This window comes from Poecile atricapillus, chromosome Z (genome assembly GCF_030490865.1).
Source record: "Poecile atricapillus isolate bPoeAtr1 chromosome Z, bPoeAtr1.hap1, whole genome shotgun sequence".
Taxonomy (NCBI): domain Eukaryota; kingdom Metazoa; phylum Chordata; class Aves; order Passeriformes; family Paridae; genus Poecile; species Poecile atricapillus.
Window position 1 is genome coordinate 85,316,558 of NC_081289.1, and position 14,627 is coordinate 85,331,184.

Consider the following 14,627-nt stretch of genomic DNA (forward strand, 5'->3'; position numbering starts at 1 on the left):
GGACACTTTGGCTGAAGATGATGTTGCACAAAAATCATCTAAAAAAGAAGTTTACTTACATTCTTAATTACGTAGATCATCAAGGCTTTGTCCACAGATGATCAGAGCATCAGCCTAATGCAACAAAATGTCAAATAACAGGAAAAGCACACAGAGGCTGTAGGTTTTCATGTGTTTATGGAAAGAGACGCAGAACACATGCCACGCTTCTTGGAAAAAAAAAAAAAACAACCAAATGTTACTCTTGTTTTCTTATCAATTCTGTAACAATGAGAAAATATTTGCAGGCATTATTTCCTCAGAATTACAATAAGTTAGTTAAGTACTGTAACATTTTCTTGGACTCCAATGTTCCCATTTCAAATATTCTTACTCATTTGAGAAAGATTTTTCCTTCTTTTTTTAGTTTTCTTCTAAGAAGAGAAGTGAAATACACTTATTGAATCAGTCCCAAAATGTGAGTCTAGTTCTGTCTATCTTCAATAAAAAACAAATGCACACACAGGTATCATATTATTAAATTCTAAATGAAAAGGGAATAATGTCACACACCACATACAGGAGTAGGGTTTTCACTGTAAGTTTTGTTCCTTCCAAGATTTACTGTTGCTGGGTTTGCATTTGTAATTCTGCTGGGTAACACGTTTCTGTAACAAAGCTAAAACATTAGTTCCCCAAGTGTATGTTATTAACCTGATTTCCTGTACTATGTTGTTATCATCTATTTTCCATCCTGAAATGCATTCCAGGCATCCAGAAACTACCAGTATGCTTCAAATTTCTCACAACTCATATTCCTTTTTAAAAGCAATTACTTAATTAGATGATTACCAGGACTTAAAACTGCTCCTTCTGAAGATTGACAAAACAACGGGAAAGCTCTTGACAGGATTCAGTGGATGCTAGACTGACCACATCTTCTTTTTAAAAATCCTAGTCTACTGCTTTAGTTGTTAATTCTCATTCAGAAGTGGCACTAGTGAGTAGCATACGCACAGTAGTAAAATATTTCTACCAACAAAAGCATGAGAATTGGATTATAACCATTTGGATATTAGGAAGAATTTCTTCACAGAAAGGGCAATTTGGCATTGGAATGGGCTTCCCAGGGAAGTGGTGGAGTCATCATCCCTGGACATGTGGTACTCTGTGCCATGGTCTGGTTGACAAGCTAGTGTTGGGTCACAGGTTGGGCTTGATTACCTCAAAGGTCTTTCCCAAATTAGCTGATTCTGTGATTCTGTAATCACAACAAAGTAGAGAAAAATGGGAATAACAAGTAACAAGATAATGTAGCCAACTCACTACATCTAAACTTGAAATTAAGACTTTAAGTACAGAACAGGGGATAATGTAAATCGTACTAATTACCTTAAAAAGAGAGTAGACTCTATCAGCTGGAAAACAGAGACTCTTTATATGCGCTGCAAAAGTTTTATTCTACATTGGAATTTGAATTCTGAGTCATAGTCCCCCAGACCACAGATAAACGGATTTACAACCTGGTTAAAGTTCACTTTTCATTAGAAGCGTCAATCTCTGACAGCGTCCACAGAAACCTCCCTGACATTTGCAAACAAAGGAAATTGCTTCATGTTATTTGTTTGTTTGTTTAAGTTAAACTAAAAAGTTGGGAAACAGAGGAGTTGGAAATCCATCAAAATCCTCCACTGACATTACAATACAAGGAAAGTACTTGAGTGTCACAGTCAATTTGGAAATGCTGTGTGATTAGTCACTGTGCCAAGTTTTTTATTCCTAATAAGTCACTTTCCTGCTGCAGATATGGTTCCTCCTTAGCAGTTCTAATTACATTTCAAGTATTATAAAGGGAAATTTTGACTTCAAGATTATTTATCTGTTGCATGTTTTCTAGACAGCTCTGTAGGAACTTCCTGGAAATAATAGTATGAATAATAAATAGCAAGTTAGAGTGAGGAGTGGGATGACAGGATAACAAAAATGGATAATTGTGAACTTTGTATTAGTTTTACATCAGTTCAGTTGCACCTTCAGTAGGCATTCGCTTAATGCCTTCTATTAATTGCAGTTTTCAAATTCTGTTCTAGCAGTTAACTACCATGATATATGAAAAAGATGCTCATCTTGAGTAAAAAGATTTGAATTTTTTTTCACTGCAGAGAACTCAGGACATCCTATATAAAAGCGCACAAAAGTAAGCCTTTCAAAAATACTGTATTCATGGTGATGTTGATAATTAATATAAGACAGTAACATGAAAATAATAAAAACCAATGTAAAAAAATTAAGGGATATTCATTCAGAGAATTGTTTCTAAATATCAATGAAAGAGGTAGATGTTAAATATACCTCTGACTATTTTTAATTTTAGCTGTACAGCGACTTCTTTTAGATTCTCTTCAAAACTTTAAAATTAGAAAGAAAGAGGGTCATTTTCACTTGTGTGTCCTTCATAGCTGAAGAACACAATTACTACACAGAGGCTTAAAAAGCACACATAGCAATTATGTAAAATCAGTTGAGGCTGTCTAAAACTTGGCTTTGAAACAAAGGTTCATGGAGGAAATGTTGAAAATTACTTGGCATAAATTGTTGCTAACAATGTAGGTTAATAACTAGTGTTGGGTCTGATTCTGATCTAACACTGAACAGTTTTTTTTTCGATTGATTTGCTTCAAATTATTCATTAAATTAACTGATAAGAGCTTTTATTGTGACCTGTGTCATAAATTCTTTCTCTTTATTTGTAATAAATCATTTGAGAGACCTTCAAACTATTGCATTACTTATTACTTGCTCCTTCATTTGAACTGTGTACCAAAAAAGTTTTTAAAAAATTTTATTTTTAACAGGAAAAACAGGAATACATTTATTCTAGTTCACAAAAAGATACTCTAAAGATAAGTCATTCTATGCTGTCAAGACTGGACTTATAGTCTCTAATAAAACTGTACTCATTTATTAACTAATGCATTGTTCCGATAATACTGTTCTATTCAGAGTTCTCCTTTTCTTGGACCAGAGAGTATTGCAAAAAAGTATGCAAAAAAGATATGAATGTTGACGTCTATCAAAAAGTTAGAAAAACTATTGACATTTATTAATTAAAATTGTACTGTTAACATGAAAACTAATTTACCCTAATTGAAAAACCCATACTTTTGCCATATGATAACTTATTAATTGACACTTTCTACGACCTTAATGGCAAATATTTGATGTCAGGATTGAATAATAAGTAGGAATTAAGAAAGTATGGAAAATTCTATAGGTATGAGTAAAATAGAGTTGCTTATATTCCATTTCTATTTTCCATTATCTCAGGGCAATATAGAGAAGGACCTTTATAAGCCAGTTATGGTTTTGTACAAGTCTTATTCCCTGCAGTACTGCATCCAGCTCTGGTGTTTCAGCAGATGGATGTGGACCTATTGGAAAAAGTCCATGGAGACGCCCAGAGGGCTGGAGCATCTCCTGCAGGGAAACACTGAGAGAGTTGGGGCTGTTCAGCTTGGAGAAAAGAAGGCTCTGGGGAGATTCATGGCAGCCATCAGTAAAGGGGGCCTGGCATGAGAAAGCTGGAAAGGTGAAGTTTCATGAGGACACATAGTGACAACGGTAATGGCTCTAATTGAAAAAGGGCAGGTTTAGATTAGATATCAGGAAAAAAATCTTCCCTGTGAGGGTGATGAGGCCCTGGCACAGGTTGCTCAGAGAAACTGGATACCCCATCCCTGGAAGTGCTCAAGGCCAGGTTGGATGAGGCTCTGAGAAACCTGGTTTAATGGAAAGTTCCCTGCCACACTAGTGAGGTGTCACTAGTGCAGAGGGGAGAAACGGCTGCCTCGACCTGGTGGCCTCACTTCTATTTGCGCAGCCCAGGATGCAGCTAACCTTCTGGGCTGCTAGTGCAAATTGTCAAAACTGTTGATATTCTTATCCACCAACACCCTCAAGTCCTTCTCCTTAGGGTTGCTCTCAATCTGTTCTTTGCCAACAGAGTTTTTGTGCTTTGGATTGCCCCAGTCCAAATGCAGGACTGTTGAAGTTTATGAGGCTCTCACAAATCCACCTCTCAAGCCTGTTCAATTCCCTCTGGGTGGCATCTCTTCCCTCCAGCTCACATGATGAAATGCAGCAGTCTAAACCTACCCACTGTCACAATTTATTCTTGTACTTTGGAAATGTCATTGTGAGATGAAAGCCACAGAAGCACAGAAGGGATCTCACTGAGTTGGAAGGGACCTACAAGGATCATCCTGGCCCTGCACAGGACACTCTAAGAGCAACACCGTGTGCCTGAGAGCATTGTCCAAATGATTCTTGAGCTCTGTCAGGCTTGGTGCTGTGACCACTTCCCTGGGGAGCCTGCTCCCAATCACCCTGGGTGATTTTTCACTCTGGGTGAAAAACTTTTTCCTGATATCCAGCCTAAACCTTCCCTGACTCAGCTTCATGTCATTTCCTTGAATCCTGTCACTTGTCATGAGAGTGAAGAGAATGGAGAAATGTATTCCAAGACATTTCTTTGTACACTCTTATTGTCTGTGTTGCAAAGGGAACAACTTTTCATTAGCATAGTTCAAATTTCACCCTCAAATAGATAGGTATGCATCTGTCTACTGCCTCACTCCATGAGTATATATATCACAGAAATTTCATAATAAGTGAAAAACTGCTAGTTGTGCTCAGAGAAACTGACAATTAAATTAAAGGAATGTTTGGATTGTCAGAAATGCAGGATAGTCAGTGTTCTGCAAGAGGCAAGGGAATTTGCTCTGTAGCCTTGAAAAGCTTGTCATTTTACTTCAGTGCTTTGCAATGGGAGTTATGAGAACTTGCACTTTCTACCCAGATTTGTACTCTCAATTTGGATGGGCCAAAAAATGAATTTCACATTAGTTTTGCCTCTTTTATGATATGTCTGCCTTGCCACATCACACTAAACAGCAGCCACTGTTTCTGTTCTACTGCCATTAATGCAATTTCATAAGGAAGATTACCAAAGAGCATAGAGAATTTCAGAACGATAATCCAGTGATTTTGCAAATCTCAAAGATTTTGACTTTCAAAACATATATTACTGCTTTTGATCCTTAGATCTTCCACTTATAACTTAATGCTTGATCCTGTCAGAATCAACAGGGGATCTACTCAGATCCCTGAATAATCCCCTTTCTGAACTCCCTGTATATTCTAAATTTGAAAGGTATGTTTCAGATAATCAAGATTTTTAACAATGATATTGTCTCAACAGAGATTTTTCTTTTTCTTTTTTAATTTGTGAGGTTTTATAAAGCCTAGGGATGTACTTCAACATTCAAGACTCAGTCTGAATTCAGCACAGATGATGCAATATAACTACAGAGTGCAGCAGTGTGTCTTGTGCAACTCCTATTCCAGGGAACTTTAGACAGTACTGTATAAGTCACCATGGAAGACTGTTTATCTCCAGTGCTTTAAATTATAGCAACTTTGTAGAGGTTTCTTAAGTTTCTATGTTCCCTTTTAGAAGGCACTGTGGAATTCAGGCTGTAATTCTGATTGTTCAATGGATCAGAAATACTCAGTTTGAAAAGTTTCCAGAGCTGTAAGTGACAAAACCCAAAGGTAGAGAACATCTACTCTCTGTTTACCTGCAATAAAGTCCTTGCACGCTAATGTCCTCTGACATTAGAGGTGGTTAAAGCTAAATACATGCAATCTTATCTGATTACGCACCTTTGAGCATGTCTAGAACAAAATAAGAATTAGATTTCTTTAATGATCAAATAGGTGAAGGACAAGGGTTTTTTTTCTATAGAAATCTATGGGCCAGATTTTCTTACTGCTGTGATTAAAATTTCAGTATTATACAAAGATTAAGTCCATTGTCTGCTATTGCTGGAGAATGGAGGCATGTGGACTGTGGGACTTTGGAAGACAATAGGACAGCCATTTAAAAAAATGACAAAAACAAATAAAAAAAATAAAGGAAAATAAAAGAGAAAAAAAAAGACTGTTTCGAGAAAAAAAAGCTTTTGCCTGTTTGTGGGGTGTAAAATCCCAAAAGTTTATGGCCTTTAGAAAAATGAAAGGAACTTCTGGATAAACAAAATTCTTCTACAATATAAAATAAATATTTCTCTATGAAATAGTAGAAGGTCCTAGAACAAAATCATGGCTTTCAGACAGTATTAGCTCAGCATACACTGATATAAAAATGCCAAGTAAAATCAAAAATTTCTCCTGGACTGATATCTCAGGGCAGCTAGGAAAGGACAAGGCATTACAGACGGAACTAGTACTGTGTTTAGGGACAAGAGTCCAGTCACAGGTCACACCTCTGACACATTGGTTTCATTAGCTGGATTTCCAGCTAGCCCAACTAGAAGCTCTGCCTTCATCTGTGCACTTCTGGCTATTAAATTAAATCTTATATGATGAATATGGGGCTGCAACAAATCTTAATATATGCCAAATAGTTTGGCCACCGAGACTAAATGAACACTAAATGAAAGTGTTACAACATTGTTGATGTCCCACTGTATGGTCAGATATGAGGAGAACTTGTAATTTGGTGTGCTGTGTTTGGTTCTTAATTATTTTTTTTCAGTCTTTGAGAGGAGACACATAGAAAAACTATTTACAACTTTTTTCTAGCATAAAACTTTTACTTAACTTCCTGACACAGAGTGACAGAAGTCAGACCTAAAGTTCATGCAGCCACTGGTCTTGCACAGTGGACCTATACTCTTGCTTCCCTCTGAACTTGTATTAAACAGGGGAATTCAGTAGCTTTCAACAGGAATAAATGTTATGCTTTGGAATATAGGAAGCACTATCACAAAGTCAGAAAATACATCATATTCTTTGCCTGGGTGTGGAGACTCTAGTGTTCCTTCCTTCAGCAGTGAAAAGGTAACAACTAATAACCAAATTATTGATCAAAGGAAAGGAAAGAATTAGATAGAATACAAGATTTCCAAGAAAACATTAACAGCAAAACTATGTAAGCTTCAATTCAAGTATTGTATAATTCACTACTTGAAATAATAGTGTAGTCCTAGAACTAGTTATAGTTCTTGAACTGCATATCATTATTCAGGTGAAATGTGAAAGAGTTTGTGACTCAGGATGGGGGAAAAAGTCCTAGAATGAAAATAGCAGAAAGCTGCAATAAACAGGAAGATGGCATATGAGGAAAATAAAATACTTCCTGCACTAGGCTAAAAGCATTCCTAAGATGAAAATAAATAGAAAAGTGAAGATGATTCATGAAATCCAAAGGTGAAACAGAAAGAAAAAAGGAAGGCTAAAGTATGTCTTAAATGAATAAATGGTGTAGAAAACTAAGCAGTGATTACCAGCAGGTTTGAAAAAGTTGAAAGTTTTCATCCGGCATCTTTAAAGCCTGCCTGCTGAGATTTCAGGTTGTCCTTTATAGATATGGAAAGAAAATATATTTTACCATTTTCATAAGAAGCTATAAAAATTAACTGCTATATTAAATGGTTGTTTTAAAAATAAGGAATACAATGGTACCTAAATGAGAGCACATTTAAGGCATTCTCATCTGTGTGAAAGACCTTTGTTTTACCTGAAACCAGAGAAATCCACTGATCTCTGTTTTGTATCTCCAGTTAGGCAAATTCGAGCAATTTGCAGGGGAACAAACAGAGAAACTGTTTGTGGTTAATGGAGAAGTTAGGGTCAAGATTGCTAGAGTAGACTTTAGTGTCTAAATCTAGAAAAAAAGAATTCTATGTAAGAATAGGACTGAAAAGTAATATTCCAAATAAAAATGAACAAACCCTATTTAGATAATTCTGTTTACTGCATGATTCTCTAAGGCAGGCAAACACTGTAACCCAAAATATTAAAGTCTAAAAATGCTGCTCAAATACTTTCAAACATCCTGTTCTGTGTTCAGATGTCTTCAGCCAGACAGCTAAGGCAGAAAAGCTGACAGATGCATGCAAAAGTAGATAAGTGAGCAGGTAACATTCAATATCACGGTGTCTTTAGCAATGGGAATGAGTGCTCTTCATTCACAGGACGAGGTGAATGGCTGAAACTTGTTTCAGTCCACACATCTCTTTACATCTCACTGAGAGATGACTATTGTGACAGTAGAATTCTCTGTGATCTGGAAGTAACTTGAACTTAGCTAAATTTCAGAAGCTGTTGCTCAAACCATGTGTCCAAACACAAAAATCATCAATAGCAATTATGGCATTGACTTTAATTCTGAAAGCACGTGAAACAGAATTAATGCATGGTAAAACTAAGCTCACCATATGTCCTACCTCATCCATCAGTTAAAGGTCCTTCATTGACAGATGGTCTAGATGATGCCTGACACATGAAATAACTGTGAGCAGTGAATTCTCCAAGCATTTATGTAGCCTCAGTGAAAGCAACAAGATAATTTTATTCCATTTCTATGGCATGGATCCACTGTGCATTAATCAGAAGCCCAGCATATAAAAACAGGTTCTGTGAGATCACTAATCAGAAAAGGAAGAACTTGAAAAAAGGAGTTTTTTGTATCTTATAAAAGTATTTACCTGTGCAAGATATATGTTTTTCTTTGAATAATCAAAACAGAAAAATAAGTTCCATCCAGGGTAGAAAAGTCTAATCTATTGAACAATTTGGTTTGGACTTAGATATTCCAAAGGGCACTGTGTTAAAAACATTGTCCTTAAATTTGTGGTGCTGTCTAGAAGAAAAAAAACAACAGTTTTTGTTTAGTTCTACCCAGAGAGAATTTTTTTCTGGATTGGTCATTTTTTTCTACCTTCACATTTTGTGAAAAACACATGAAGGATTTTCTATCCTTATTTTTTTTATCATCTTTCCTTATCTCTGTGGTCTACAAAACAAGCATTAATTACAGTACTTCTAATGTACTCTGAACATATTAAAATGTAACCCAAGGTGGCTTTTTTTTTTTTTAATGAATGCTTTCTTACTCTGGTAATTATTCTCATTTACCATCTAGTAAGAAGGTGTTGGTTTGTTTTCAGAGCTAACAAGTCTGTCTTTACCTTTAGACCTGCCTTCAAGTACGTTAGGACGTTCCCCTAGGCTCTGGGTACCTGCCTGCTGAGAGAAAGCAATTTTCCAGGTAAGATGAAAAGGCCTTAAACTCTGTTCCCCAGTAAGGAATTTGTGGTGTCTGCCTAGGCAGATTGTTTCAGCAGCATGTGCTTCCTCGAGGTCTCAGCTCACTGGAAAGGCTGTAGCTTTTGGTCATAAAAATAAGTAGTGTCATTTTCTCTTTGCGATGAATTCTTTCATCCAATCATATTCCTGTATGCAAATATACCATGGCTGGTTCAGATAAAAAAGCACAAATAAAGCCAAGAGCTCAGTCAGGGCAAAAATCACTGTATTCCCTTTATACCTTTTCTCACCTGTGTTTCAGGAACGTCTTCAAACTTCTCAGCTGAAAATATGAAGAAGCAAGGCTCAGATGGCAATCCTGCTCCAGTTATGCCAGCGCTGCCAGAACCATTAAAAGATCTGAAAATTAAGTACACCAAGGTTAGTAGCACTTGTTTTTCCTAATCTTCCTTATGCATTCACTTCAGAAAGAAGGATGTGCTGATTTTAACCTTATACGAACTATGGAAGCCACTGTAAATCAGTGCTTAAAATGTTTATTCTGCCTGAATTCTGATTTTACACATTTTAACAAGTGATGTTCAATAATTATTTTAACCTAATTTAAAACACCTATATGTGCATGCATGATAGAATAGTTCCATATTTCACTTGGTGTGGGTGTTGTTTCTCTCCTAAAACAAATTTTCATCAATGATAAGTTTACCAGAAAGTATAAATGGAGCAAAGAAGGAAATGTTTCTACTCTGGTTTTTTTTTTTTTCAGAACAGTGAATTAAAATAGCAAATTAAAATGTTAGCATATTGCATTTTGTTATAATCAGATTCAAATAATTATACCAGATAAACTTACACGGAAAGGGATGTGTGAAAATGAAACTAAAATAAAATTTTTTCTGGTCACATATTTACATTAGAAAAAATGAATCTGGTTCTGAATTTGTTTTTCAGGTAAACAAGCAGCTTATAACTAGATATAGTCTACCAATCTAACTATGCAACATTACAATTAACTTCTTGAAACAGAAAATTCTTTCCATATAGAGTAAGAAATATACAGATAAAGAAGGTCTGAATACAGACTTATGTTTCCAGCTTTAAAAGACTTTTTTGCTGGTTGTATATCATAGTATTGTATGGTTATACACAGATATCTGGTAGAACTTTGAAAAAGTGTTGGCAGAAACTTTGCCCTCTGAAACATGCAGGTTTGAATTGATCAGAAAGGACCTCTTAATTCTGGAGGTTTTTGGTTACTGTTCTTTTATTTTTCTTGTTACCATTGCAAGGGAAATAATTTTATTTTCTAGAACCACTGTTTAGTTTCGTTTCCTAAAGCAGGTATTCATGTAAATTAGGTCTTTTAAATTTCATGCAATACTTTTTTCCTAATGAAAAAACTTAACCATGTTCCACTACATGTCTTTCTTGAATAAATCACACAGGATCTTACTTTGTAAATATTTAACAGAAAGATATGTAGTTCTGCCATGTGATAGCCTGCTACTGCTCTTCCTGTCTCAAAAAAAATTAATATTTTACTCTTCGATTTTTTTTAGTTTTCAAAAAAAACTAATAGGAGAAAAACACCAGCTGATGTAACTGAATATGCAAGACACAAATCCCTGTAAATATTTCCATTCTTCTAAAATATTTCATTATTAAAAAGCAATTCTATTAGTACAAAAAAAGCAACCACAAGACATTGCTGAAAAGTCTAGTTTGTAATGTGCAATCAAGAAGAGTGTCACATAATAAATGTTTCTTTTGCCTTGACAATAGGTAACATTTCCTTAAAAACTGCATATAAATTCTAAGTGTGTAGAAGTGCAATGCATTTATTTACAAGATCTAGCACAAGTCTGTGGAGGCTTGATATTTGCAAAGCTTTCCTACTCTTTCAAATATCACATAGGATTTTCTGAAAGCCCCAGCAGTGTGCTGAGGGACAAGGGAGTTGGGATAATAGAAATGTCACCCCATATGCAACACTCATCCCCCAATTTAATAAGGCCTCTCCACTCTTGTGTTCTTACCCATCCCATTCCTCTTCTGTCCCATACAAGTTAGAACATGGGATGTGGGTGATTAGCAACACTGGAAGTATCAAGATGAGGGAAGCACTACTTACTGCTGATGTATTAACCTTTCTGTCTAAATCACCTAGAGCCAGTCATAACCTCCAATTTATCTTTTTTCTACCATGGCATCATACCAACAGTCAACACAAAAGGATCTGAACAGACCTCTGCAGGAAATGTTCCAAGGACTCCTTATTTAACAGTCTCTATATTTTATTTTCTATGTTTGGGATCATTTCTGGCTTTTCACAGGGTTCACTTAACTAAATGAGATTGGTATAGCTATATTTCAGAATAAAATACCATATGCATATGGTATAACTTAACACTCTTCATGAAATTTGACTTTCAGGCATCAAATCAAATGTATTTTAAACACTGAAATTGGCCTGGATTTTGAACCATAAAGTAATCTTGTATTGGTTTCTTGTATGAACCTCCTTTAAAGATATTTCAATGAACCCAATGAGTTTTGGTAGCTAGCTAAAAATGTGTTGGTAAATAATTTACCTAGTCAACACAGAGGAATTAGACAATGATTGCTTGACAAATGCTTTCTATCATGATGATTTCACATACACTAAACCCTGTAGTACTCCTTTAATCAGAGAAACTCAGATTAGTTAATTATTAGGTTGTCAAATTACATCAAGGAGAAAAAAGGGCTGAACATTCTCTTGCTAAGTTACATGTGGAATATCAGGAAGTGTGGAAGGGTAAGACACTCTGAGTAAAGAAAAAATATGGTTGAACATTAAAATGCTGCAGCCGCTGTCTTCAAGAACAAAGGCTGGCATAAAAACTCAAAAAATGTAATTGGAATATCTGGGGAAAGGTAAAAAGCTAGAAAGGTATTATAGAAACTTACTCAGCTCACTTTTTGGACACAGAGTGACTTGGTGAAAAATTAAGAAAATTACATAATATTTAAGAGAAAGAATATGTTCTCTAATTATTAGTCCATTGCAACAGTAAAATGTAATTCCTAAATCAATAATAGCATATTGCAAGAAAGGGAAAAAAAAAAGTTGCATGAAATATTAGCCAAATATAAAATTCTTGTAAGGAAAAACCTGAGGGGAAGAAAAAAAAGAGATTTCACAGCAGCATCTGTATTGACATATTTGTTTAAAGCTTAAATATTCATTCTTTGGTAGTACCTTAAGAAATGCCACTTATTTTAATTTTGCTGCTCAAAGAATATAGTGAGATTCCATAACATAGTTTGAGACTGGTAAATTTAAACTTATAGCACTTGAAGTGGGCCTCCTCTTGGGCTACAAAACTTAAAGGCTTGGATGTATCTGTAAAATTTACTGCCAAGTGAATTTTTGATGAGTTATTGTACTCAAGAATACCTGAATGGGTGTCACAGTCAATATAAGCAGGACTGAACAGGTACAGCAGTTATTCAGCACTGTGTACCACATCACACAAGTGGTGCTGAGCTGCCCCCAGCAGCTGTCTAGCCTCACCCCTGGTGTCTCCTCATTGCTCCTGGCCTGCAAAAAGGTACTGTTTGTGTAATTCCCTGCTTCATAGTCCACACAAGAATGCTTGAGAGCAGCCAGATGAGCAAGAGTTCAAATCTGGTGATCACTTTCATCTATGCAAAACAGGAAACTGTTTTGTTCATTTGAACTGGGCTCATTTGAAGAGCATTGTCAAGAAAAATTTTGCTATAGCCAGGGGCAGATTTAAGGTGGGAGGAAGTCTTGGTTTTTTTCATACTTTAAGTTTGGAAGAGTTTCTGATATCTAAACAGAAGATAGCTCAGACCTATAATTCCATGTTTAAAAAGCTGTCCTTAACAGCTAAGTTAGGGAACATCCACCTTTTAGTTAGTTCCATTATCTTTCTTGACTACATCTCTCTATGAATTACAATGTAAATCAATATTAGTGAATTATATAAAATTATATTCCTCCCTAAAAAACAGTGAGTTTATAGAAAGATGCTGAATATGGGATCAATGCAACAGCAGAAATTTTCTTTTTAAGCTGTACTTTTAAGTTATTTTACAGAAGCACTGAAGCCTGAAACCCTGTACAGACTGCAAAATATTGAGCCCACAAAAAAAGGCAATCCTTATTCCAAGGAAGATTAAGCAGAAATTTATGTTTTATAAGATGATGACACCTCATGTAAAGACCAAGAAATTTCTTTCTGCAGAGCTATGGTATTGTTTTTCTGTACAGAGGTAAATTCTTTCTTCCCTCATGCAGCACAGACAGAAATATGGCACTTCCCATCTAGCAGAAACTTCAAAATTAATTCATAATTCATTCAAAGTACTCCAGAACTGAAGGAGAAAAAGCCACTGGGAAGGCAGAGAAAAAGGCAAAGTTCAGGTCTTGTGTGTCCATTCTCTGCTCAGGTCATCTGAGTGAAAAAATCAACTGTGTTAACAAGGACAGAAATACTGTAGTCTTGAAAGTTGCTTCAACACCAAATGGGTTGTATTACATCATTTGAACTCAAATCAATTGTTTCAGAAATGTGAGATTTTATTCCCTTATGACATTGAGGAATAAAAACATCTGAGGGTCTTTGACTGGCGTTGCCTGTGCTTTATTTAAAATACTATGCTCTAACAGTGTACAATCTCATCTACTGGAAATCTGTATTTCCAGTTCTACTGCAAAGAAATCTGAACAGTCATTCACTCTTTGGGTTGTTGAAATCAAAAAATCTTCTCTCCTAAAATTCCAGCGAAGTAACAGTCACAAAACTTCTGTAATATTTCCAAATCTTTGCAAAATAAATCTGTGGCCCTAAATCTCGTGGGCCATAGTCAGTCACCACAGACAGCCTCCTGCACAGCACTTGGGGTGGTGTCCTTTTCATTTATGCCTGAAGAGCTGTCAGCAGAGTTCTGACTCACTGACAAAACACTGTAACCTACTGCAAGATGATCCCAAACATTGTTTTCCTCAGCAGGTCAGGGCTGTTGCTAGAGCCTGCTGTTAGCTGGTGCTTCAGAGTTGCCTGGATTTAGAGGTCCATGTCCTGTTTGTAGCAAACACTCCGCAGCATTTTATGAGCATGGCTGCATGCACGTTAATAAGTAGAGCTGCCTGAAATGTATTAATGCAGCTTATATGAGAGTTTAGACTTTTTCTTTCCCATCTTTCTTAACCCCATTCTGCAAGGCTGCTTATGAAAGACATCTGTGTAGTTTGATTTATGCAACTCTGATGCAATATTGTATATATATTTAATATAATGAAGTTATGTTTTAAACAAGAATGGTATCAGAAACATTAATAAGAAATATATTCTAAACTAATATTATGGGTGATATTGATTGGTGCAATAAATGTAGTATTTAAACAAGCACTTTAATATTTCCAAAAATGGTATGTTTTTCTATTATCCCTTTCACAGACAGATATGAATTTGGCATACGGTAACATCATAGCAGTGTTATGTTAATATTTACCTTTTTCTTTG

The 14,627-nt window shown here is 35.7% G+C and overlaps 1 protein-coding gene across 2 annotated transcripts in view; it reads left to right on the plus strand.

The window, feature by feature from the left end:
• The first annotated feature begins 9,025 nt into the window (after positions 1–9,025).
• The window catches only part of ALDH1A1 (aldehyde dehydrogenase 1 family member A1), a 30,697-nt gene continuing 25,095 nt past the window's right edge, over positions 9,026–14,627 (plus strand). Inside the window, exons 1-2 of one of the 2 annotated variants that reach the window (XM_058827730.1) lie at positions 9,026–9,094; positions 9,395–9,513. In XM_058827730.1, the coding sequence (XP_058683713.1) occupies positions 9,424–9,513 (90 nt within the window). In that variant the 5' untranslated portion in view covers positions 9,026–9,094; positions 9,395–9,423. Of the gene's footprint in view, positions 9,095–9,329; positions 9,514–14,627 lie in introns of those variants that run through there. The other variant, XM_058827729.1, reaches the window with a different exon arrangement.